General features: G+C 35.9%; 2 protein-coding genes across 2 annotated transcripts; one reads left to right on the forward strand and one right to left on the reverse strand.

The window, feature by feature from the left end:
- Positions 1 to 2,965: 2,965 nt before the first annotated feature.
- On the reverse strand, positions 2,966 to 16,624 carry LOC123537596 (protein misato homolog 1-like). Its single transcript, XM_045321417.2, has 4 exons — positions 16,486 to 16,624; positions 8,124 to 8,281; positions 5,259 to 5,448; positions 2,966 to 4,911 (listed from the first exon to the last, which is right to left on the reverse strand). Exons 1-4 carry the CDS (start codon positions 16,538 to 16,540, stop codon positions 3,560 to 3,562), a joined length of 1,755 nt encoding a protein of 584 aa, XP_045177352.2. The 5' UTR covers positions 16,541 to 16,624; the 3' UTR covers positions 2,966 to 3,559.
- A 1-nt stretch (position 16,625) lies between these two features.
- LOC123537599 (28S ribosomal protein S21, mitochondrial-like) lies at positions 16,626 to 24,770 on the forward strand. The gene is made up of 2 exons (XM_045321423.2): positions 16,626 to 16,802; positions 24,383 to 24,770. Exons 1-2 carry the CDS (start codon positions 16,657 to 16,659, stop codon positions 24,558 to 24,560), a joined length of 324 nt encoding a protein of 107 aa, XP_045177358.2. The 5' UTR covers positions 16,626 to 16,656; the 3' UTR covers positions 24,561 to 24,770.
- The last annotated feature ends 3,020 nt before the right edge of the window (positions 24,771 to 27,790 follow it).

Consider the following 27,790-nt stretch of genomic DNA (forward strand, 5'->3'; position numbering starts at 1 on the left):
TGAGAAGAAGATTTTTTAAGATTTTCCTATGTAAAATCAAGTGACCCCTGGGGCAGGGTCAATTTTGACCCCGGTGTCATGATTTGAACAAATTTGGTAGAGGTCCACTAGGCAATGCTTCACACCAAATATCTAAGCTCTAGGGCTTCTGGTTTTTGAGAAGAAGATTTTTAAAGTTTTTCCTTTCGGTTGCCATGGCAACCAGAGTTCTCCATGGAATTCAATTCTTTGAACAATTTTGAAAGGGGGCCACCCAAGGATCATTCCTGTGAAGTTTGGTGTAATTCTGCCCAGTGGTTTTCAAGAAGATTTTTTTACAAATTGTTGACGCACGACGGACGACGCACGACGGACAACAAGCGGTCACAATAGCTCACCTTGTCACTTCGTGACAGGTGAGCTAAAAAGTTACAATAAAATCTATTTATAGTAATAACAAAGGGACGTAATTCTAAAAACAAGGGTGCCTCATGATGGTGAACATTTGGTCCATTACATCAAAATCCCTCCATGCATGAAGAAGAAATGCTCCGTACAGTCATTCTTGAATTTGACCTTTGACCTCTAAATATGACCTTGACCTTAAACCTAGGGACCTGGTTCTTGCGCATGACAATCCGTCTTATGTTGGTGAACATTTGTGCCAAGTTACATCACAATCCCTCCATGCATGAAGAAGAAATGCTCCAGACAAAGTCATTCTTGTGTCTGACCTTTGGTCTCTAAGTGTGACCTTGACATGAGACCTTTGGCCTGGGTTTTGCGCATGACATGTTGTCTCATCCAGGGGAATATTTGTGCCAACTAATATCTAAATCCTGTTTTGCATGACAAAGTTATAGACTGGACAGGAAAAAAATCCTCTTGACCTTTGATCTCAAAGTGTGACCTTGACCTTTAAGCTAGGGTACTGGGTGTTGTGCATGAGACGTCGTCTCATCATGGGGAACATTTATGCCAAGAAATATTGTAACCCCTTGATGGATGACAGAGTTCTGGATCGGACAGGAAAAAACCTTATTGACCTTTGACCTCCAATTGTGACCTTGACCTTTGAGCTAAGGGTCTGGACTTTGCGCAGGACATGTTGTCTCATCATGGGGAACATTTGTGCCAAGTAATATTAAAATCCCTTCATGGATGGGAGAGTTATGAACCGGACAGGAAAAAAGCCCTGTTGACCCTTGACCTCCAATTGTGACCTTGACCTTTAAGCTAGGGGGCCAGATTTGCGCATGACACGTCGTCTCATCATGGGGAACACTTGTGCAAAGTGATATTAAAATCCCTTAATGAATGTCAGAGTTATGGACTGGACACGAAACAGACCCTGTTCATGCTATGTTAACATTTGACTGCTAAGTGTGACCTTGACGTTTGAGCTAGGGGTCTGAAAGTTGTGCAAGACACATCGTCTTATTATGAGGTACATTTGTGCCAAGTAATATTAAAATCCCTTCATGGATGGGAGAGTTATGAACCGGACAGGAAAAAAGCCCTGTTGACCTTTGACCTCCAATTGTGACCTTGACCTTTAAGCTAGGGGTCCAGATTTTGCGCATGACACGCCGTCTCATAATGGGGAACATGTGTGCCAGGTAATATTAAAATCCCTTCATGGATAGGATAGTTATGGACCGGACAGGAAAAAAGCCCTGTTGACCTTTGACCTCCAATTGTGACCTTGACCTTTGAGCTAGGGGTCCGGGATTTGCGCATGACAGGTAATCTCATCATGGGGAACATTAGTGCCAAGTAATACTAAAATCCCGTCAAGAATGGGAGAGTTATGGACTGGACAGGAAAAAAGCCGTTGACCTTTGACCTCCAATTGTGACCTTGACCTTTGAGCTAGGGGTCCGGGTTCTGCACATGACACATCGTCTCATTATGGGGAACATTTGTGCCAAGTAATATTAAAATCCCTTCATGGATGACAGAGTTATGGACCGGACACGAAATTGCGGACGGACGGAAAAGCGCATTCCTATAGTCCCCGAAACTGGTTTTCAACCAGTAGAGGACTAATAACCACATAAAGTGTATTTACAAATAAGATTGAATAAACGGCTTCACATCTAAGGTATTAGATACTTGCTGTATTCAAGGAAAGTCTTATTTAAGTTTCATAAACAAGGCACGATATTCATCCAAGCCAGTATCCTCGGTCTACATTCCATCTTCGTTTGGACTTGTGTCAACTGATAAAACAAATGTAACAATAGAAAAGCAATGGTAGATAGCTACATATTCCCTTGGTTCATGTTTTTATGCACAAACCTGTGTTCAGGACGAAAAATTGGATTTTCCGACCTCCTTGTCAAAGTGGCGACATTCGATCCGTTTCTCATTTACCACAGAGAGGGATCCGATAAACATACACACAATGTATTGGCTATAGCCTAATTTCAGAGCCAAAACATTTTTCTAGAAATGAGTAATAGGCTTCATTGTTTTGATTGTCCTTTTCAGCTGCTTACAAAATTTGAAGTCAATACCTTGAATGGTTAATAAGTTATGCTACAGACATGAAATATGACAGACAGTTTTGACCTTTGAGCTCAACTTGTGACCTTGACCTTTGACCTACAGAGCCGCTTCAAGCGCTTTGCACATCGTCTCATCACCATCTACCTATATGTGAAGTTTAAAGTTAATATCTTTAATGGTTATAAAGTTATGCTCCAGACACAAATTATGACGGACAGACGGACACATCATCACATAACACATCAAGTTTCTTTCAAAATGGGTAAATAGAAAGTGCATGATCTTGAAATACTGCCTCATTTAAATGAAAGAGTGAATCTATTTTTTTCATCATATCCAGCCATAGTACAGAAAAATGTGTTGGCCTTGAACCAACATACCTGAAAGATGCATTCTGCACGTCACATTACAAAGTATGTGCCAGTGCTAACCTGAAAATCTTATCGAGTTAAACACACAGGAAGAACAAACAAAATACTTTCTATTTGATCTTTAATCAAATCCTTCAAAGGTAAAAAGATACAGATGTTGGGGGAGACATAATTATCTTGTACAAACTGACATGGTAATATATTTGTAAATTGTATTCTTTTACAATATTGAGTTCTGCGTGATTGACAGTGCCCAAAGGCACAGTAAGACCAGTGTTTGCTTGTTCAAGCAAAACAATAACCAATAATTTGTTTGCTTTGGGTTTAACGCCGTCCCAACCGTATTTCAGTTCTGTAACAGCGGGCAGTTAACCTAACCGGTGTTCCTAGATTCTGTACCAGTACAAACCTGTTCTCTGCAAGTAACTGCCAACATCCCCACATCAATCAGAGGTGGAAGACGAATGATGTCAGACAAAATATCTTTTATCAAATCGTCACGGAGAACGTACGCCCCGCCTGGAGATCGAAACTTCAACCCCGTAGATCTGTGCTCTCTTATTGAGCTAAGCGGGCGGGCTCTCAATAATTTGTATCAATTGGTTTCTTTGGCTGGCTTGTTACACACTGGAGAACCAGCTATTCCTCAACAGCAACCACAGTCACAATGGTAAGACATCCAAAGTACGCCACAGTGTTTATAATGCTTCAGCATCTGTATTGTAGTTTGCAGCTAAAACTTCGAGATTAGCCAAAATTTCCTCATAATCATCTTCTTCTAGTCCTGCTGACAAATGCCTATGATGTTTCTTAATGTTCATCCTTGACACTGCATCATACAGTTGCCTAATTACGATACCAGCGTCAGGCGTACATTGTAAAGATGTAATCATAGGCACAGAGTCTACTTGCTTATCCGCAGGTCTGGAAGTTGGACTAACGAATCCATCGCTAGTGACATTATCACTAAAGAGCTGAGGATAAGGAGTTTTGGTTTTCAGAGCACTTTCTAAGCAGGTTGAAGCAAACAGATTTCCACAGCTCATATGTTCAAGATAATTTCTCAAGACCTCTTCTTTTGTACTTAATCTCGTGAGATATTCAGGCAGCTTCTGTGGGTCTGTTTTGCTTGCAACCAACGAGTCTGTCACACCTCGCATCACCACTGATTGAATGAAAGGCAGTTTTTCATTTTGTACATGAGGAGTCACTGGCTGCCATGGAAACCTCTTACCATGCTGACTGAAAAAGTCTATTAAACTTTCATCTTTGTACAGTCCTAAAGGAAAACTAGTGTTCAGTGTGGCTACTTTTCTACCTTGGGTGTTAAAGGAATGAGTTATGTCCCTCAAATCAATTGCCCCTGTTTCAAGTCTGTATGGAAGAGATAATGTATCCAAAGCTGAAGCTAAAATTGCACTGGTATGATACGGAATTGATTTGTAGTTCAAGTATGGAAATTCGACTGGTTTTCCTAAATTTCTCCAGAGACTTGATGCTAATGAGACTGGTACAAACAGAGAACTGTGTGTACTCACGTTCTCATATGCTAATGCCGAGTTTATAATTCTTGTCGCTCGAACCTGTGCACTGTCATCTGGAGCATCTGCTGGCGTGAAACCAAATGTAAAAATTCCTTTTCCGGGAAATTCCTCTTCTAAATAACGTACAATACCAGCTCCTAGGCCACCAAATCCATCATGCGTGTCAAGCAACACATGGAACCCTTGTAAATTATCACACTCCTCAGTGAAATAACGGATTCTATCCTCCCATTCACAAGTAGATTCATAATTTGCGAATACCTCATCTGAAGAGTTAAACAAATCAAAGGAACTTAATTCATCTTTGTGCTTGTATTCCTCTACAATGTGTACAGATTTCGGATGAAAATTAGTTCCTAGAAAATCTGACCAAACTGTTACATGATCTTCCATAGTACAGTGTTCCTTTTTTGCAAAAATGTCGGGATCTTCATTTTTTTCCAGCTGATGATCCTGCTGAATCTTTTTCTTCCTGCTGTTTACAGTATTGTCATATTTTTCGTCATCTGAAATACAAAGACTAAAATAAATAAATCAAAACTTTAGAACAAAAGTTCATAAAACTGTGTAAACTCTTTCTCCAAAAAATTTGACGACTAAAAGCTAATGTTTCTCTATTCCTATCTTGAAATACCGTGAGATACCTAAAATTGTACATCTACTCTGGAGCTACATGCAACAAAATTTTGTTTTACTCAGTCTCTCCTTCCTTACAAATACTGAACTCTGTTCATCTGAATGTTTGAATCCTACCCTGGATTGCCTCAGAAAAGTTTTTTTCTATGTTCTTTTTTATATGTATCAAGTTTCGTTAGGACACTTCCATTTTCAAGGTCTGTGAAACTCTACTGACCTGTAATATCCTTGCAAGTGGACTGATCTTCATCTTCTATCTCCTGAATCTCTTCCAGACTCATTAAGAATGGGTTTCGTGGTTCGGAGACTTCTTTGTGCATTGTCACATCCCCGATCCATTTTATGTCCTCCCCTTCTGCTCCTGTCTCGTATAACACTCCTTCCTGTTTAAGTGTCTTCAGACTTCCCTGAAATTATTTAAGAATTTTGATGATTTTCCTCATGAATAATTATATAAGATATTATAGGGTGTTACATGCCTGTCTATGCGGAACTTGACTTTCCCAACCCAAGGGACAGCAGGGAATGAGAAACCACACCCTCGTGAACATTGAGGTTTTTTGTCCATGCTGCCCTTAGGTTTGGACAAAAACCTGTCTGACATAGGCATCCAATCAGATCATTTTTCCTGCCAACCATTTCAAAATTATAAAACCATGCATGTAGTTTATAACATCATAATTATGATGTCACTATGCATGTGTGCAGTTGTCTTTTCTATAGAGAAAAGATAAGGTGATCTACCAGGGTATCTTTGCCTTATCCTTGCATTTACTGGTACAAAGCAAGGAAGAAACAAGGAAGGCAGTCATATGTTTACAGATGTAGAGAATAATTTTTTGTTTCTGTGTAAAATCAAAACATCTTTCACTGAGTAATCAACTGAGGGAAAATGCAAAATTGGAACATTTTTTTTTCCTGTATGGACAGACAGATGGACAGCACTAAATCAATATGTCTCTCCAACTACATGTGAGAGACATAAATAGGAAGCAAAGTCATTAAACAGGTATCCCTGACAAATTTATAGGTATTTATCAGTTCAATGTAATCAGATTTTATTGAAGATATATGTCGTAGTCCAAACTGGAATCTAGGCAGATCCGGAATCTGCCTAGACCAAACTAGAATTCCAGTTTGGTTTAGATTCATTCCAGATCTGTCTAGACCAAACTAGAATTCTAGTTTGGCTAGATCGATTCCGGATCTGCCTAAGGGCAAACTGAAATCTTCTTGAAGATAAATAATTAAAATCCATAAGTTCACTGAACTGAATGTCTTTAACATTCACACTTTGAACTAGATTATCAATGCAACACCTGTGCCAGTAGTTAACTGTAATAAAAGGAATGAATTAGTATTTTTAATTACACTTTAACATGATGATATTATTTGCTTTTATCTTTTGTTCCTGTGAAAAATTGATTCTTCAGTTGTGCAAACTTGAAGATGAAAGGCCTACCTTTATAATTGTTACTGTTAAATTAGATAATCTTCAAAAGGAATTGATAACAGTTTTTTAGGGGCAAATACTTGGTTTCATTATATTATTTTGGGACATGTTTTAAAAATACAATTAAGTATCCCTTGTAAATAGAGTTTTTTCCTTACAAGTATTCTTCAATGCTTTAATGCAAAAAATATAAACCAGAATATCAATTTTCATCTATTACAAATAAATTCTTTTAAGTTCATAACAAATATTCCAGTTTGGCCTAGGCAGATCCGGAATCGGTCTAGCCAAGCTAGAATTCTAGTTTGGTCTAGGCAGTTCCGGAATTGGTCTAGACCAAACTGGAATTCTAGTTTGGCCTAGACCAAACTAGAATTCTAGTTTGGTCTAGGCAGATTCCGGATCTGTCTAGATTCCAGTTTGGACTACAACATATATACTGTAATGTCATTGATATTTGTGGGGAACTAGTATTTTTTGTTATTACATTAATCCACAAAATTAAATCCAAGCAAAACATGAAATTTCCCATTTTCATTTTATGTTCAAAAGTTGAAAACCACTAATTTATATCCCCAAGAAATATCTGTTTTGGTAAAACCCACAAAGTTCAATCCAAGAAAATACAGGATTCAAAAGTAATCCATGAATGACTTAAGGATTGGGTTTTTTGAAGGTGCAGTGGGTGTGATAATGGTTTAAGCCTTGCATGAGTACAAACAAACTTGTTTCAGAAACAAGAATTACAAATCTAGGAAAGAAAGAAGTGGTTTTACTTGCAGATGTGTTACTCCTACTTGTAGCATAAAATTTGAGTAAACAGTGTAAATAATGAAGCATGCATTAACATTTTGACCTTCAGTGGTAACCTTGACCTTTGGAAGACAATATTGGAACATGGAGTCTGCACCTTGTCTTGATGAGAAACAAACGTTCCATAACTATCCTTCCAGACCATCAATACTCTTGTGGAACCTGCCATATCAAAACATATGGATATTGAACAAGCAACTTTGTTCAATTAGTATTTCTGTTTAACCTTTACCCTGCTAAATTCTTAAAATGGACTGGTCCATCATTCAATTTGGACAATACCATTTATTATTCATCCATCATTCAATTTGGACAATACCATTTATTATTCGAAGGGGTGTTCACTGAAAATTTACTGACTGAATAGTGAACAGTGCAGACCATGATCACAACCAATTGCGCCAGCAGGCTAGAGGTTGATATGTATTAGTGTCATTAGGCTATATAGACATGATAGAAAATTTAATTCTATGAACGATTTTGAAGATTGTGATTTGTTCCAAGGTGCAACTGGTATAATTGCTTCAAAGTGAAACTGAGAACTGTACAACAAAACTTAAACTAATTATACTATCACAACGCCTGAGAAAAGTGACCTTGACTTTTGGGTAAGTGACCCTAAACCAAAGATGTCTGCATTTTACTATGATCAGTCTTATGTGAGATTTGGTAATAGTACAGGCAGCAGTAAGAAGGGACATGTAAGTAAAATTAAGAACCATACCAAAAACATTTTAACCTGAAAAAAAAACAGCGATGCTGGGGTCAGTACAATGACCCTAATCATTTGAAAGGTCGAGCTAAAACTTTATTTACTTTTAGGTCAAATGCAACAAGCCTTGGAGTAAAGGTGACCTCCCTACGTCTATTCTCCCCCTCCCTGTACAATACATCATGACAAATTTCCTTTGGCCCTGCTACTTGAGACTGGCTATAAACAAACGATGATTCTTGTATGTTCCACCAATGGGCACCTGAAAAAAAAATTCTGCATTAATAATTAATTTATACAACATATCAAAGGTAACTACCATAAGCAGATACTACAGTTACAAATGATATGTTCCTTTACCTGACAACTTTTTATTACATAAACTGAAATAAAAAAATATTTCATTTATGACAAACTACCGTTTCCACAATACCTCGCATATGAATCCATGGCAAAAGAAAGATGAAGATCACTTGTTTTGGCTATTTAATGCCTTTGAAAACAAGAGCACCATTGTGTGGAGCAATATAAACTTGAAGCAATAATAGTATGCCTATCAAATTCTTAAGTTACTGAATGAAAATCAAACTGCTAAACTGCTGATGCTACCAATTTGGGAATGGGGCTTGAGTCTTTGCAACTGTGAAAAATGCAGTGTAAAACATCTAAATTGGGACTTGTTAAAAAAAGTTTTCCCCAATCTTGACTAAAAACAAGAGCTGTCACAGGAGGCAGTGCACTTGACTATTTCAATGCTTGATAGTGAAAATGGGCACATCTAAGGAAGCTGTAGCAGTCACTGGAGAGTTTAAAGACTCCAATGTGGATGAAGGTATTGGCCAATACATTGTAACTAAGCTTAGGTTTGTGTCAAAAGAATTAAGTTATAAGAGAGATAAATCTAAAGTTATCAAAACATTAACTAAGTATAATTCTTAGCAAAACTTTAACATGAAATTCTAAGTAAAAAGGGGATAATTCAAGAAATAATGGTGCAACAGTTATTATGGCCCTTGTACCCTATGATGTGAGTGATGATGTGGAACAACTATTTTAAGTTTGAAAACAAGAGTTCCGCCAAGTGGGGCAATATACGCCCAAGTGTTACATCAGAGGATGGGAGCAAAATTTAAAGAACTTGACTGTTGAAGCCCAAAGGACAGGAACAACAAAGGGGAGAAATTCCAAAAAAAAAAAGTCTAAGTCCACAAAAAAATCTTTACCAGGTACAGGTATGTCAAAATACACCTAAAAATTGGAGGTACCATCCATGTTGTACCACAGAAAAGTGGTCTCGGTGTGGTGAACATTTGTGTCAAGTTTCTTTGAAATCCTTCAAGGGGTTCAAGAGTTACAGAGAGGACACAAAATTGCTAACAGATGGACACCAGGGATATAACGTAATACGTCCCTTCGAGCATATAAAAATCCATTTAGTAATAACAGAGAGTGAAAGTGCACCAAAAATTGGTTCCAGAGTTATGGATCTTGTGTCATATGATATGGGTGATGATGTGAAACAACTATTTTAAATTTGAATCTAATCCTTTAAGTAATAACTGAGATAGAGTGAAAGTGCACCAAATCTTTGACCTGAAATTGTAAGACAAAGGGGGGATAATTCATGAAATATTGGTTCGAGAGTTATGGCCATTGTGCCTTTTGATGTGGGTGATGATGAGGAATAACAAATTTTAAGTTTGAAACAAATCCATCAAGTAATTATCATAGATCTATAAAGAGAAAGTGCATCAAAAATTTAACCAAAGTGCAGATGAGGAAGGACGCCGACGCCGGGTCGAGTAGGACAGCTCTCCATACTTTGTATAGTCAAGCTAAAAAGACTCTGGAATAGAAGCCCAGCACCATCACATACATTGTAGATAATACATCCATCTGACCACTTAGCATGACAGTGACCATGACTACAGATCAACAAAATTTAATGTCAAAGTTCAGTAGTAAATGCGCTTTTTGTACTGACAGACCTATTGCCCAAAAAAATCAATTCCTGTTATTCACTGCCCATATTAAGCAATGTCCCTGCCAAGTTTGCGGATCATAGGTCAATGTATTCTCAAAATATTGAGCACGATCTAAATTGCTGACAGATGGATGAACATAACATGTCCCTTAAAGTGTCTAAAACTTTGTACAAACAAGAGCGGTCAGAGGATAGCAATTCTGGACTATTCAAACTCAAAGGCTTTGTCATTAAAAAAGTTTAAATCTATGAAAATACTGACATAGAAATGTAAAAAACTGGCAACAAGTGCGCTTAAATGTATTAATATGTAAGAGTAAACAAAAACTTCACCAAAAATTGCCGTGAAATTTAGATCAATACACAGAACTCCCAATTCGGCTCCCCCTATGCTAATGGCCCTATATTTTGAAAGGAGTGGCCTTTTATATTGGCAGTGGCTACGATTACGGTACCGTAATCCTAGCCTCCGGTTCTAGGATTACGGAAGTTCCGTATTCCTAGACAACCCTATGAGAATAGGCTAGGATTACGGAAGTATTTAAGAGGCATCAAATTTATGTTAGGGCATGCATAAATGACATTGTAAACTTACTCATTTCACTTAATTTCACTAATATTTCGTGCTATCGATCGGCCGTTTTGGGTTAGTATAATCTTAATGGTGGTGCGCGGAAATATTATAGAATTATCTATGTTTCGTATATACCTGCATTTTCTTTTCATCAAGTCAACACAAATGGTCTTTAATAACATAAAATATGGTTAAAAATTATTAAATTCAAAGTATAGATTATTTTTTTTTAAATCTAACTTTGACACTCATATTTCTAATATATTTCCGCGCGCCGCCATTGAGATTATGCTAACCCAAAATGGCGGATTGAAAACATGAAATAATAAGGCAGGCATGAAAAATTAAGTGAAATAAGTAAGTTTACAACATCATTTATGTGTGTCCTAACATATACTTTATACCTCTAAATATACTTCCGTAATCCTAGCCTATCCTCATAGGGTTGTCTAGGAATACGGAACTTCCGTAATCCTAGAACCGGAGGCTAGGTTTACGGTACCGTAATCGTAGCCACTGCGTAGCTTTTATATTAAATGTCAAACAGCACCATGTCAATACATGTGGTCAGTAGTTTAAATTATACGGAATTGATGATATAAGTAAAGGCATTTACACTGACATATCAACCCAAACATTAAGGTTAATGAATCTCTACCCAACAAACATTTATGACAAGCTTGATGTAGGTTTATCATATAAAGTTCTATACTGGTACTGATGATATTAAAACCCGGACAGATGATAAAGTCAACCACCTTGGAAATATTCGATTGCAATCGGTTATTTATAAAATTTAACACACCATCTAATAGTTTCCACTTACAACACCAACTGGTGTAAACAAAAACAAAATTGGTAAATATTCTGTATAAATAAATGACTTACATAAATTTGTATAAAAAATATTTATCCAAAATTACTGGGGAAGAGGGTATTTTTTTTCATGCACACTGTCGAAACATGAAGGCCTCACATTTGTTAACTTTTCATTACTTGATCAGGAATGACTGTTGCAGCTTTTTGGAGAAAGTTTCAATATAATAATACCAAGAAAATTTTGTAAATGACAAAGTGTTCGAATTTATCACCAGTCAACGTTCATACAGTCCCAGGCCCTTCCCCAGCCGCATAAGGCGCCGCGCTGCCGCGGCGCTTAAAACACAAAATACAGCTTCCCGCAGCGCTTAAATATCCCGCGCGGTGCCTCAATTATTAGCGCGGCGTCTTAAATCAGTAAGCGATTTCATCCCCGTGAGATACCTCATGTGTAGTGTATATGTAATTTCCCTGTTGACATGCCTCGACGATTTTTGTGATCAGCAAATTACGTCACGGCGAGTGCACACAGGTAATGAGAATCAATGAAGTGTTAAAATTAATTGATAAATAGTATGGAACTTGCGTAAGCGGCCAGCTGATTACCAAGCACGTGAAAAGTGCCCTAGATTTCTTCGCGCAAAATTTGAATTAGGCCGTTGTTTAGTATAATAACAAGTATATATCAATGCAGTTTGATTCTACTGTAAGTTAAACTAGAAAATGAACAAATTTTAATGAATATCGAAAGTAAAAGTACGTTTAGAATGTCCGTTCACGGGTCGTTATTACTCCCGATGTCGTATGCAATTTTTCCATATTTCATTCAAAAAAGCTGACAGTCGGTGTATTTTTTACGATGAGAAACATCAAAATTTGAGGAACTATCTCTGGTTTACCCTAGTAGGTCATGTAACTGAGTAAAAACTACTTTCAGACAACATTCCGAAAGTGTACCAGTATCCGGATAGTATATTTTGGATATGCGTTTTAGTATACTTTAACCTGACTGTAATAGCACTTTTCTGTTAATGAAATATTGATGAAAGACCTGATCAATACAACATGACTTTTGATAATTATTAGTTTACAATGTGACCTGAAACAGGCCTTTAACTATGTTGTTTACAACATGATCTTGGTTTCAAGATTAAGCTAATATATTAAGGCCCTCCACTATTTACTATTCATATGAATAAGTTGACATTCTTGGTGACGTTTTTTAAGAGAAAGGCTTGAATGGTTCAACCTAAACTATAAAGTAAGTAAAAAGCCTTTATAAACTTTTTTACTGGTTTTGGGAAGATTTACCGCTTAAATTTATTCTGTGACATTTCCTTTAAGTGTGCAATAAAGATAAATGGAATACATATTAACTATAGACATCTAGAAATGCAACTACTGCTATGATAACTTTCAGGTCGAAAAGAGCACCCTGCCCCTTTCGGACAGCACTCTGTCCCTTTTTGGCAGCACCCTGTCCTTTTTGAGCTCTAGAAATAACACTATATGATATATTGATGGTTATATCATTATGTGAAAATGTAGAAGTAATGAAATACATGTTGTTGTGTTTTTTTGCATATGGTATACTTAAAAAAGCACCAATTGGGTTCGATTTTTTAAAAAAAAAACGAACACGGGAGGGGATACCCCGCACCCACCCCTTATCCCGCCATACAGACTTTACCCCAGCGCCTTAGAAAATTTCTGGGGAAGGGCCTGAGTCCCCTTTTTACATACCCCTTTCAGACCCTTATTTCGTGTGAGTTTGCTTACTAAATATAAATTTGAATTATGTAACGTTTTCAGCAAAGCTTAAGCTTTATTTTGATACCAACCATTGATTTCAATTTGCAGAAATAAAAAGGTACAGGTAAAAAAAACTCATTTTCTGTTCGGGTTTATCATCAGTATACCAGTAGTTCATGTAGTTCATGTAGAGTAGAAGCCCGGAACATCATTAGATGTTAAGCGTTGACGCTTCTTAGGCCCATTTGTATTTGTTTTCCCAATTTGGTACTAAATTATTTTAATTATAAATTATCTTTATATTTATTCTATTCCATTTAATTGTCATAATATTGGTATGTACATTCTGACATATATTATATTGCTACTATTTACAGTTAAAATTCCTTATAATGGTGTGTTCTTAAAAGGATAAAAAATCACAGTTAATTAGCACAGTCTATTCAATATATACTTGTGTATGTACTATCAATTGCGTGTTTTGGCACAGTATCCATTGCTTGAATTAGACTGGCGTTACATTTATATAGTAGAAACAAGTTATTTTGGTGTTTGTTTTTGTTCATTTTTTTTTTTTAAAAAGAACATAATTTATCTTAACTGTCATAGAGTCTAGATTTTACAAATTAAGACCATAGCACCTATGCTTGGGTTCAGACTGGCCTGACATTTAAAAATATCAATCAATAAAATTTCTAAAAAGGAACATTGTTCCCTAGCACAGTCTTATCACCCTTTATGTCAATATACAAAATTTTTACTGATAGGGGCTGTAGCACTTAGCTATGAATTTTGACCGCCCAGACCAGTGCTTATTTAGTCTTGATTTGAAACTGTTGAGAGTTGGAGCTTCAATTGTACTGGAGGGGAGTGCATTCCATGTGTCAATTACTCTGTGACTGAAAGTATTTTTTCTTGTGTTAGAATTGGCTCTAGGTTTGAATAATTTCTGTGTGTTCCCCCTTGTATTAGTATTTGTTCTAACAGTTAGCAAGTTTGTGGAAGTTTTATCTAATTCATTTCTAAGTTTGTACACTTCAATGACATCTGCTCTAGTTCTCCTATACTCTAGAGTTGGCATCCCTAGTTGGATTAACCTATCGCTGTACTCTAATCCTTGTAATTCATGAAGCATCCTTGTGGCTCTCCTCTGCACATTTTCTATGGCGACTGCATCTTTCTTGTATTTTGGGGTCCATATGATAAATGCATACTCCAAATGTGGAGGTACTAGTGATTTGTATAACTGTAAAAACATTTCTTTGTTCATATATGTAAAGTTTTTAATTATTAGTCCAAGATTTCTATTTGCGATGTTAACTTTGGTACTTATATGTTTACTAAAAGTGAGTTTATCATCAAATATAACCCCAAGGTCTTTTTCTTCAGTAATCTGGTTTATCTTGTTTATTTTGTTTTCATTATCTTTCATGTAGTATTCTGTCCTAGGTTTATTTCCTATGTGCACTGTTTTGCATTTTTTGATATTAAATATCATTTGCCACTTGTTTGCCCATTCACAGGCATCGAAAATATTATCTTGTAGCCTAACTTCATCATCATGTCCTCTTATGACCGAGTACAGTTTGGTATCATCAGCAAAGAGTTTTGATGCGCAACTTAGAGCATCTGGTAAGTCATTGATAAAGATTAGAAACAAAACTGGTCCTAATACACTACCCTGTGGGACTCCACTGGTGACATTTTGCCATGTTGAGGTGGCCCCATTGATTTTAACCCTCTGTAACCTATTGTTCAAGAAGTCCTCAATCCATTTGTAAATGCTACCCCTTATTCCTATACTCCAGATTTTCTTTAACAGTCTTTTATGTGGAACTTTATCAAAAGCAGCCTTGAAATCTAAGTAAATGATATCTATGTCATGGTTTTCATCAATTGCCGTAGTCCATTCTTCAATGCATTCGAGCAATTGTGTAGTACACGATCTGCCTTTTCTAAATCCATGTTGATAGTTTGAAATTATTTCATTATTTTCTAGATGTGTTACTATGGCATTTCTTATAATTTTCTCCATTATCCTACAGCATATAGATGTCACACTAATTGGTCTATAATTTTCAACATTATTTTTATTTCCACTCTTATGAATTGCTGTCACGTTTGCTTTTTTCCAGTCATTTGGAAGTTTGCCTTCATCAAGAGATTTTCTATACATTTTAGTCAGGATTTTACAGACTTCATCTTTGCATTCATATATGATTTTGGGGTGTATTTCATCTGGCCCTTGGGATTTTGTTGGGTTAATTTCTTGAATAGCTTTAAATGTGATTCTATCATTGATTTCTGTGTCATATATAGCAACTTTTGATATTCTTTCTGTATCTGGTATAGGTTCTGTTTCAGTGGTGAACACTGTTGTGAAATGCCTATTGAATTCTTCTGCGATTTCTATGTCGTTATTAGTTTTGGTTCCATTAACTAGTATTCCATTTATTCCAGACATTGTTTTAGAGTTTGATCTTACATATTTCCAGAATCTTTTAGGATCTTTCTTAACATTGTCTGCTATGTTCTGTTCATATTTGTATTTTGACCTCCTAAGATGATATCCTACCCTATTCCTTGCTATTTTATAACTGTTGTATGTTAGATGATTTTTCCTGTATTTGTATTTCAGCCACTTACTTCTTTTTTCTTTGATGGCCTTTGCAGTTTCATTGTCAATATAAGGAATCCGGTGTCCTCGATTATTTGTCTTTTTTGGAACATGATTTTCGATACAATTGGTAAGTTTGTTTTCAAACAATTCCCAAGACATCTGAATCCCCACACTGTCAATAACTGTCCAATCTGTCGTTTTGATGTCCTCTTTTATGGCGGAGATGTTAGCTTTATTATAGTCAAATCTAGGTGCATTATTGGTCTTTATCTCCTTAAAGCAGATAAATTCAAAGATCAATGTCAAATGATCACTTTTCCCTACCCCTGGGTTATATATGATTTCTGTAACCATGTCTTCCTCATTTGTGAAGATCAAGTCTAAAATGGACGGTTCATTTCCTGAACGGTATCTAGTTGGCTCTTTCACGTGCTGATATAAAAACAAATCCTTAACCTTCTCTACAAATTCAGTTTCAGGATGATGTTCACTTGTACTTGTTGCAAGTAGATCCCAGTCAATGTTTTTGAAGTTAAAATCACCCATCACTAAGAGGTGGGAATAATTCAACGCACACATATGGTTTAGCATTTCATACATTTTGTCATGATTTATTCTGTCGCTATTTGGACTTTTACAGTAGCCTGTAGGTCTGTAAATTCAATCCAAATTTTCTGTCTTAGAAATGCGTGAATAAATGAAAAAAATGATACAAACCAACAAAGTTGGAATAATGTCCCACTTGTAGTGTGACTACCTCTTTTACAGACATGATAAAATATTGCGTGAAACTGCTCAGATAGGACAAAAACACTGAGAAATATTTATTGGCTACACCGTTTTTGATCGTGGTTCTAGAAAAGCTTGGCTTTTATAAATCAAGCGTTCATGCTTGATAATGATTTCTTAATACAAAATTTTACAGAAATCCTACTAACCAGTACAATGGCCTCATCAAGACACATGAAAATGTTGGCCAGAACAGTTCTTATCAGGAACAATGACCTTGAAAAATCATATAATATACTGAACAGGTAAGACAAGATTCTCAAAAAAGTATACAAGCAAAATCTGTGAGTGTGACCTTGTCCTTGGCTTAGCCCTAGTCTTTCTTGTCCACAGCACTTATGCTGACCACCACCTCATCATTCATACCCTCACTATTCACACGCAGACAGATCTTTGAGCTGAAACAAAGTCCGTGCTGAAACCCAACCAGTAATTGTGCCACAAATCTGTGGTACATGCAATAATTTCATCAAATGAAATGCCATGGGATCACATACCTTTTACCAGGGCCGCGCGATGGGTTTCAAACGATTACTCCACATACAATAGTGTCTCCTAAATGTTAAATAAACTGGGGTGGTGTTCGCTTGAACACAGAAGATCAGATGCCAGGTTATTAATGTTCTACAAAATTGTAAATGGACTGGTTGCAATGCCCATGCCCCCTTATGTTGTACCCCCTACCCACTTCACAAGACACATGCACCCCTTGTCTTACAAGCAGATCATTACACCCTGTAATTATTACAAATTCTCCCTCTTTCCAGCTACTTTAGTTCTATGGAACTCTCTAGCTTCCAGCCGAGGTTGTGCAGGTCCTTACCCTGGAACAATTCAGACAGGGAGTGACCAAATGTTCTCACACGATATAATGTGAAGAACGCTGTTTTTAATCTCTTTTAACTGTTTATACTCTTCTTTTTAATAACACTGTCGTCTTGATTTTTCAACACTTCACAAATACATTAGTATTGCTTTTACCCTCCTGTACATTTCTTCTTTTGAATTTCTCGCACAGACGCGCACCTGCACGTAATACTCGGAAAGAGGGCGTGGCAGTATAAATAGATAGATAGATAGACAGACTGACTCTGCAATTCTGATTGGTCAAACGTAGATTTCACACTATGTCAGATAGAGCCCATGAAGAGAATTCTTCGAGAAAAAGAAACCTCGGTTGGTCACTCCCATCGGGTTTTTTTTTCACAAAGAATTCACTTCATAAACTCTATAACGAAGAAGAGTTATACAAACAAAATCCAAACAAATAGATCTACCGTTATTTTGCCCACCATTGTAGTAATGTACTTATGGCATGATCAAGGTACACATCATTTTGGAAACAAAAAGGTGATATAGAATGTGACCTTTTTATGAACTTAAACATTTTAATGCATGTCTTTCTTGAACTATTATAGATCTTTTTATAATTCAATTAAATTATGTTCATCTAGATATTAAAAAATAACCATATGCTAAGAACTTTGTGTGACTTCATCAGTTTCACTTGAGAGTCATGCAGTGCGCAGCTGTTGTTGTTCGACACTGGTTAGGTAACCAAACGGGATGCATATGTCATTAATTTTCCTAGGCTTAGAACAATTTTGATGATTAACAAAATGACAGGCTTTATGGCAGATGATTGCTGATCTTTTTTAATAAATTTACTAAATATGACATTTTGTTAAAAAACACCAGACAAAAATAAAAAAATGACATGATATTTTGGCAGGCAGAAAAATAAAATATTTATGGCAGAATGCTTGACAGAATGGAAATATTGCCATTTTAAGTGACAATTGATTAACATTGCAAATGAACTCATTGTTAAGAAATTTTAACTGAAATACAGGAATACACGATTGATATATGAAATAAAACTCATGCAGAAACGTTGTAAAATATCCATTTCAGTTGAGCCAATATTTTCAAACCAAATGGGGGCCTCATTGGCCAAGTGGTTATGGTCGCTGACTTCAAATCACTTGTCCCTCATTGATGTGGGTTGGAGCCTCTCTCGGGGTGTCGAATTCTTCATGTGAGGAAGCCATCCAGCTGGCTTAGGGAAGGTCGATGGTTCTACTCGGGTGCCCGCTCATGAGGGGCACCCTTGGTCTTCCTCCACCACTAAAACTGGAAAGTTGCCATATGACCTATAATTGTGTTGGTGCAACTTTTAAACCCAACAAAATAAATAAATAAATCAAACTAAAACGATGGACTGTTTTACCAAATTGACTCTGGGAGTTTTTCTGTTGCTCAGTTATAGCATAAATTATTCTGTCAAATATTATCTTAAGGAGGTACTATACCTTGATATTTGTATGTGCGCATGCCCAACCTGAAGCTAACGTGACGATTTAAATGTTTCAAAAAAAATCATTAATCTGTCTCTGATCTGATGTTTAATGGTTTAATAATGCTGAAATAATGAATAAATTACCACAGAAATGATGCATAACATTGTTTCCTTAAAGTTACCTCATGGCATTACGTGTCAGTTACCACGCAAAATTTATAGCTTTTATCTTGAAAGTACATAATGCTGAGCAATTTGGTTTTATCTTAACTACCGGTATATTTAAACAGCCATTATTTGCCGAAATATTTTTACGAGTCTTTCGCTCTGAGTAATGATCAAATTTTGCGGCTTTTATGTAATTATATTGAAATGTTATGCGGGATGTAAGAAAATGGATTATGGTAAATAATGTTAATGGGAATATAATGTATAGTTTGGTGAAAGGTTACTTGTATATACGACCATTTTAAAATAAAAATCGGGCAGTTTGATTTGTAATACCTATTTTCCCATTTTCATTGATAATTTGGTACTTTTTTACTAAAACTATGATCTAAAATTGTTCAAATTTCAGTAGAGAATAGTGATAACTTGAATCAGATTAATTAAAAAATACCATGGAAACGAATCCTACTGGTATATATCTAAATGTAAAATTCAAAGGCGTTCGCACTGGTCTTTTTAAGGATAATTATATATACAGCTTCAGCTTTTTATCTGTATTTCAACACTTAATTAGTATCTGTGAGAATAATAATTGCAAGCATAATGATTTTTCCATAAAAATGTCAGGGTACTGCAGTAAGTATTTTAAGCTTTGAAATTTGTTTAAATAAATGCAAATAATACGAACATATTACTTACTTTAGAAATAAAATGTTTTGAAGCAACATTAAACGAGAAAGATAGTTTTATTTAATATTTCTATAAGAAATTACGAGAATTGCAAGATATAAGATATTTTAAACATCTCTATTGCCAAGGTAACTTTAAACGTTAAGATAAATAGGGTACCATGTAAAGTGTTTCATATTCTGCTAATAATATTACCCAGATCATTGACAGAATGGCTCTTAAGCTGTCGGAAAACCTGTTATCATTCACAGTTGTTAAAAAAATGAGATAAAATGTGTTATCAAGGTCTGTCTGTCTGTCCGTCCGAGCTCAAATTTGCATACTTAGGTGGCTATAGGAACAATAGGTAACTGTACTTTTTCTTTGATGTCATTCATTCCGTAAGGCTTTTATGTGGCTATTTTTCTCTTACGTGGCTAAAAGAAGAATAGAGAGAACAAAAGAGTAGCCACATAAGTATCCATATGTAGGAACGTCCATCTGTCCATAGACACAATCTTGTGCGCACCAACTCTCCTCATCCCCTTGACACAATTTAATGAAACTTCACACAAGTGTTCAGTAACAACTGTAGTTGTGCATGGTGCATGTTAGGTTCTTTCAGGGAAAAAAATTGCAGAGTTACGGGACTTTGATTTTTAGCTCGACTATTCGAAGAATAGTCTAGCTATTCTACTCACCCTGACGTCGGCGTCGGCGTCACACCTTGGTTAAGTTTTTGCATGCAAGTACATACAGCTATCATTTAAAGGCATATAGCTTTGAAACTTATTTATTCTTTTTCTAGGTCAATTACCAACCTCACTGGGTCAAGTTCCATAACTCTAACATGTATTTTGAGCAAATTATGCCCCCTTTTGGACTTAGAAAATTCTGGTTAAAGTTTTACATGCAAGTTACTATCTCCAAAACTAATGCAGATATTGAATTGAAACTTCACATGTGTCTTCGGGGTTATAAAACTAGTTGATAGCACCAAGTCCCATAACTCTGACCTTCATTTTGGCCAAATTATGCCCCCTTTTGTACTTAGAAAATTTTGGTTAAAGTTTTGCGTGCAAGTACATACAGCTATTACTAAAAGGCATATAGATTTGAAACTTATTTTTTCTTTTTCTAGATCAATTACCTACCTCACTGGGTCAAGTCCCATAACTCTGACAATGTATTTTGGCCAAATTATGCCCCCTTTTGGACTTAGAAAATTCTGGTTAAAGTTTTACATGCAAGTACATACAGCTATTACTAAAAGGCATATTGATTTGAAACTTATATTTTCTTTTTCTAGATCAATTACCTACCTCACTGGGTCAAGTCCCATAACTCTGACATGTATTTTGAGCAAATTATGCCCCCTTTTGGACTTAAAAAATCCTGGTTAAGTTTTGCATGCAAGTACATACAGCTATTACTAAAAGGCATATTGATTTGAAACTTATTTTTTCTTTTTCTAGATCAATTACCTACCTCACTGGGTCAAGTCCCATAACTATGACATGAATTTTGGGCAAATTATGCCCCCTTTTGGACTTAGAAAATCCTGGTTAAAGTTTTACATGCAAGTTACTATCTCCAAAACTAATGCAGATATTAAATTGAAACTTCACATGTGTCTTCGGGGTTATAAAACTAGTTGATAGAATCAAGTCCCATAACTCTGACATGTATTTTGGGCAAATTATGCCCCTTTTTGGACTTAGAAAATCCTGGTTAAAGTTTTGCGTGCAAGTACATACAGCTATTACCAAAAGGCGTATAGCTTTGAAACTTATTTATTCTTTTTCTAGGTCAGTTACCAAGCTCACTGGGTCAAGTTCCATAACTCTTAACATGTATTTTGAGCAAATTATGCCCCCTTTTGGACTTAGAAAATTCTGGTTAAAGTTTTACATGCAAGTTACTATCTCCAAAACTAATGCAGATATGGAATTGAAACTTAACATGTTTCTTCGGGGTTATTAAACTAGTTGATAGCATCAAGTACCATAACTCTGATATGCATTTTGGTCAAATTATGTCCCGTTTCGAACTTAAAACTCTTTTGATATTTAACATTTTGTGTAATAATTTCCTGCTTCTGTGACAATATTTCGAATAGTCGAGCTTGGCTGTCTTACGGACAGCTCTTGTTTGTTACTATACTATATACATACAGTCTGCATATGCAATCTTGTGCGCGCCTAATCTCCCGAACGCTTGCACACAATTTAATGAAACTTCACACAAGTGATCAGTATTAACCCTACTTGTGCATGGTGCATGTTACGTTCTTTTAGATAAATATTCTGCCAAGTTATGGGACTTTGTTTTTTTGCTACTATACTATATACATAGTGTCTTTTTACTTACAGTCCACATAATTATGCAGTCTTGTGTGCGTCAAATTGCAATGTACCGTGTCAGTGCATGTGGGGGGTACATTCATCACCTTCAGTGATAGCCTGATAAGTCTAGTTTTAGAAAGCTAACGCTCATATTAGTAAAATTATCGACTACACAGACTTCTATGGATGACAATGAAAGCGAAATACAGTGAAAAATGTTAAATATCCATATTTTCCTTCTTCTTTCAGTATAAAGTACCTTTGGAGGGTCATGCACTTCAAGCCAGGATGAAAATTGTACTTGAAGGGACAGAGATAAACAAATTTGAGATTGTAGCAGCTAAAACATTAAATTACACGAAATAAAATATATTGCTATTCAAATTATTCCCCTAGGATCAAATATGGCCCCGCCCAGGGGGTCACATGGTTTACATAGACTTATATAGGGAAAAACTTTGAAAATCTTCTTGTCCAGATCCACAAAGCCTAGGGTTTTGATATTTGTATTGTAGCATCATCTAGTGGTTCTCTACCAAGTTTCAAATTATCCCCCTCTGGTCAAATATGGCCCCGCCCCGGGGATCACATGGTTTATATAGACTTATATAGGGAAAAACTTCAAAAATCTTCTTCTCCATAACCTACAACATTCAAAATGCATAGCTTTATGTTCCGAAATGAAATTTGACCTTGACTTTGACCTAGTGACCTACTTTCACATTTCTCAAGCTACAGCCTTCAAATTTGGACCACGTGCATAGTTTTGTGTACTGAAATGAACTTTGACCTTGATCATGACCTAGTGACCTACTTTCACATTTCTCAAGCTACAGCCTTCAAATTTGAAGCGCATGCATAGTTTTGTGTACCGAAATGAACTTTGACCTTGAAATTGATCTAGTGACCTACTTTCACATTTCTCAAACTACAGCTTTCAAATTTGGATCACATGCATGGAACACATGCACAGTTTTGTGTACCAAAATGAACTTTGACCTTGAGTTAGTCTTGAAATTTGGAACATTCAAAAATGGCTCAATGGTGGGTGCCAAGATCACTCTGTGATCTCTTGTTATCATTAGGTGACTGTGTAGGTCAAGAACCATAACTCTATTCTGCATTTTGTGCAGAACTCATGAGTCAGCCATGTCGGCTTAAGGTCAAGGTCATAACTCAAGGTCAAAGGTTTGAGCTCTGTATCTCCTAAAACCCCTGAAAGATTTTCATGAAACCCATTGAAGGATTTTCAAATTCATTGATGTCGTCATACATGGACTATCAAATATACTAAACAACGTCAATGCTTCCGCCCAGTACCATCAGCCCATTCACTATCTGTAACAGTGGCAGGGGATATAGCTGTCTTTCAGACTGCCTTGTTACTTAAAGAATTTAAGGTTCAAGTTGTGATGCACTTTTGCTCAATATCAGATATTAAAGAAGGAGTTATTAAACAGTCCAGTAACAGCTCCAGCTTCCTCAGATGTGCCAAGTTTCACAGTCCAGTATCGAAATAGATGTGCATGTGTTGCACTAGTCACAGTATAGTTAATTGTTTAGTCAGTCATACAGTCATGCCTGTGACTATTTAAGAAATAATATATCACAAACAGTGATCTGTCATTGAATAAAATCATTGTTTGGAGTTCTGATAAGAAATAATAACTAGTATAGGATATCTCGAAGTTGATACATGTATATAATACACATCTAAACGACAAACAATGATTTTATTCAAGAGCAAATCACTGTTTGAGATGTGTTATTTCTATTCTAACACGTTATTTTGGGTTATAATGTACATCCTTAATAAAATCCAACAAATATTTGCCTGTTTTGTGTGGATTTGTTTTCTACATTGATTGATATTTGTCACTGTGTTGTAATGTTTGTAACATACAAACAGTGAATTGTTGTCTTGTGTGTTTAATAGGAAAACAAATCTGGTTGTGTTAGAATGTGCAATACTAGTTTAATTCGCACAGTTTTCAACCGATTGTCACAACTAGGAATTTTACGCATATCAGCCCCTCATGAATATTAGTGTTTTCACAGTATAATATCTAGTCCATCAGTTCATATTTGAGCCGTGCCATGAGATAACCAACATAGTGGCTTTGCGAACAGCATGGATCCAGACCAGCCTGCGCATCCGCGCAGTCTGGTCAGGCTCCATGCTGTTCACTTTTAAAACCTATTGGAATTGGAGAAACTATTAGCGAACAGCATGGATCCTGACCAGACCGCAGGCTGGTCTGGATCCATGCTGGTCGCATACCCACTATGTTGGTTTTCCCATGGCGCGGCTCATTTGAAGTTTTTCTCTCTTTTTTTTTTTCAGAATCCTGAATTCTGAAGGAGTACTAAAACAGGACAGAAGATTGAGATATTTTGAGCAGCCAAGTCATGCAAGGAATCGTGTGTGTTTTGAAAGAGGTCGCAGAATCTATGACTCTGAAATGAAAAGGAAAGTGAAGTTTCTAATGAAAAAGAACAGAGTTGATCCATTTCCAAGATGATATTGAAAATAGTAAAGATATTTTAACAGGCAGCTGACACCAGAAAATAACTAATGAAGAAATGAAGATAACCAGAATGAGAAATGAATCAGATTCAGAAGACATTTCCTGATTTACTTCGTATTTTGTTTTTTTCTTCTCAAAGTACAAGTATGGCATCAGAAAAAGTTATGCATTCATATATGTATTAATAAAACATGTCAGACATTATTCTTATAATGAGATTTTCATTTTTAGCTCACCTTAACCAAAGTTTAAAGGAGAGCTATTAGTGTTAATAGGCGAATGATCTGTCATTCATTGTCCAAAGTTTTACTTTGACATGTTTTACTATTAATACTTTAGAGAAGTTTTGCCCATCCTTAATGAAACTTGGTCTAAATGTTTGCCACAGTAATATCTTGAACCATATGGTAGCTGGATATTTGGGGTCAAGAACTAGGCCTCTAGATTAGATCATAGAAAATTCTTGTTAACTCTCTGGATGCCACATTTTCTATCCATTCTAAATGAAACTATGAAAGCTAGGTCAAGTCTGAAACTGGGTGAACTTTGGTCAAAATCTTCTCTACAAGGTGAAATCATGTCTAGAGGTCATATTTTCTGTGTGATCTGTATGACGTCAGTTTGAAAACAAGGTGGAATTGTATATGGCCTCTTTGTTGGAATGTTTGTATACAAATGTGTACTGTATTTCATATTCAAAAAAATGCAAACATAGTGTTATACATTAAAACACTTGAAAGATTTATGGGTTCCCGCATGGAAAAGTCACAGTCATTCTACATAAAATTTCGGAAATAATGGGGAGACTTTAATTTGCAGAAGTGTAGCTTCTTCTCTTAAAGGTTTACCACAGTTTGGATAACTGGGAAGATCTGACTTGCTCAACAGTGTTACCTCTAGAACTTCATATAGGTGTTGGATGCAATTGAACAAGATCACAGTATCAAATCCCATAACTCTGGTGAAATTGGACAGTATACTTAATAGTCTTATTTAGAAAATCCATTTTGGCTTTACTGAACACGAACTAAATTAGGTTCATCTGTATTCATTTAGGTTATATGCAGTATGTACTCAGTTTCATTTTAATTGAACACACCTTTCTAAAAGCAGTGACTGCAATTCTGCTTAATCACAAACATTCATCTTGTAAATTGAATATATATCAGTTGTACTTTCTTTTATCTTTTAACTAACTTGACTAAAATTTTGTTAGATCAGTCACATCTCAAAATCCAAGAATCAGACAGGTTTCTTTTAATAAGATCAGATACATCTAAGAATCAGACTAGAGTAGAGTTCCTTTAATCCCACTTCAAAGATTAATGCAAACACCAAAGACATGTCTTGCTAACTTAGTTGACAGTTTCAGTTTATTTATAAACACTATCTCACAAAACAGAGCTCTCAGAAAGAGCTAACATAGCAGCTGCTTTTAATGGCTTATGTCCGATTGTCTTACCTGAACAAAAGGTTTGATGTGAGCTATTGTGATGATGCTGTGTCAGTTGTCCATCATTTATCATTACCTTTTATTTTAAAACGACATCTTCTTATGAATCATTTCATGAATGTTCACCAAACATGACCCCTCAAATCTCTTTGATCCCATTTAGGGCTGCCAGAGGCTAAAAATTGAAAAACCTTTAAACATCTTCTTTTGATGAAATGCTTGATGGAGCATCACTGAACTTGGTCTGTAGCATCCTTGTAAAGCATTTCTCAAGTTGTTTTTTAGCTCATCTGATTTTTTGAAAAAAAATGATGAGTTATTGTCATCACTTGAAAATTGTCTGCGTCGGCCTTGCCTGGATAAGTTTTATGTTTAGGTCAGCTTTTCTCCTAAACTATCAAAGCTATTGCTTTGAAACTTGGAATACTTGTTCACCATCATCAGCTGACCCTGTATAGCAAGAAACATAACTCCATCTTGCTTTTTGCAAGATTTATGGCCCCTTTTGTACTTAGAAAATATCAGATTTCTTGGTTAAGTTTATGTTTAGGTCAACTTTTCTCCTAAACTATCAAAGCTATTGCTTTGAAACTTGGAATACTTGTTCACCATCATAAGCAGACCCTGTACATCAAGAAACATAACTCCATCTTGCTTTTTGCAAGATTTATTGCCCCTTTTGGACTTAGAAAATCAGTTTTCTTGGTTACGTTTTATGTTTAGGTCAGCTTTTATCCTAAACGATCAAAGCTATTGCTTTAAAACTTGCAACAGTTGTTCACCATCATAAGTTGACCCTGTACAGCAAGAAACAAAACTCCGTCCTGCTTTTTGCAAGATTTATGGCCCCTTTTGGACTTAGAAAATATCAGATTTCTTGGTTAAGTTTTATGTTTAGGTCAACTTTTTCTCTTAAACTATCAAAGCTATTGCTTTGAAACTTGCAACACTTGTTCACCATCATAAGCTGACCCTGTACAGCACGCAACATAACTCCATCCTGCTTTTTGCAATAATTATTGCCCCTTTTGGACTTAGAAAATCATTTTCTTGGTTGAGTATTATGTTTAAGTCAACTTTTCTCATAAACTATCAAAGCTATTGCTTTAGTTTAAACATATTTTATTTCAGTAATACATGAAACATTTACAGAAAAATTAATTAAGGAATTGGACAGAAAGCTATATCAGCTTACGGTTGTCCTCTCCTTAAAAGCTATTGCTTTAAAACTTGCAACAGTTTTTCACCATCATAAGTGGACACTGTACATCAAGAAACATAACTCTATACTGCTTTTTGCAAGAATGATGGCCCTTTTTAGACTTAGAAAATCATGGGTAGGACAGTATTTCTATTAAACAAAAAAAATCAGATGAGCGTCAGCACCCGCAAGGCGGTGCTCTTGTTTTCAAATGATGCTACTTAGCTCCTTTAAGGGGCTGCAAAAGCTAAAGAATAGAAGAACCTTTAAATTATTTTTGTTCATGAACCACTTTATTGATCTTCACCAAACTTGGTCAGTAGCATCCTTGTATGGACCACTCTTCACATGGTTTTGCTTTGCTGCTTTTTGGAGCTATCGTAGTAAAAAAGGAAAAACCTTTTGATAACTTTTTATGAACTGCTAAATGGATGTTCACCAAACTTTGTCAGAAGCAAGGTCTAAAGCTCAAGGTCCTCAGGTGAACAACTTAAGCCCATTTGTGCTTCTTGTTAAAAATATGAGCAAAAACGAATTAACAATAATTCTGAGTAGGTGGATTACTTTTAC

The sequence above is a fragment of the Mercenaria mercenaria genome, chromosome 17 (assembly GCF_021730395.1).
Source record: "Mercenaria mercenaria strain notata chromosome 17, MADL_Memer_1, whole genome shotgun sequence".
Classification (NCBI taxonomy): domain Eukaryota; kingdom Metazoa; phylum Mollusca; class Bivalvia; order Venerida; family Veneridae; genus Mercenaria; species Mercenaria mercenaria.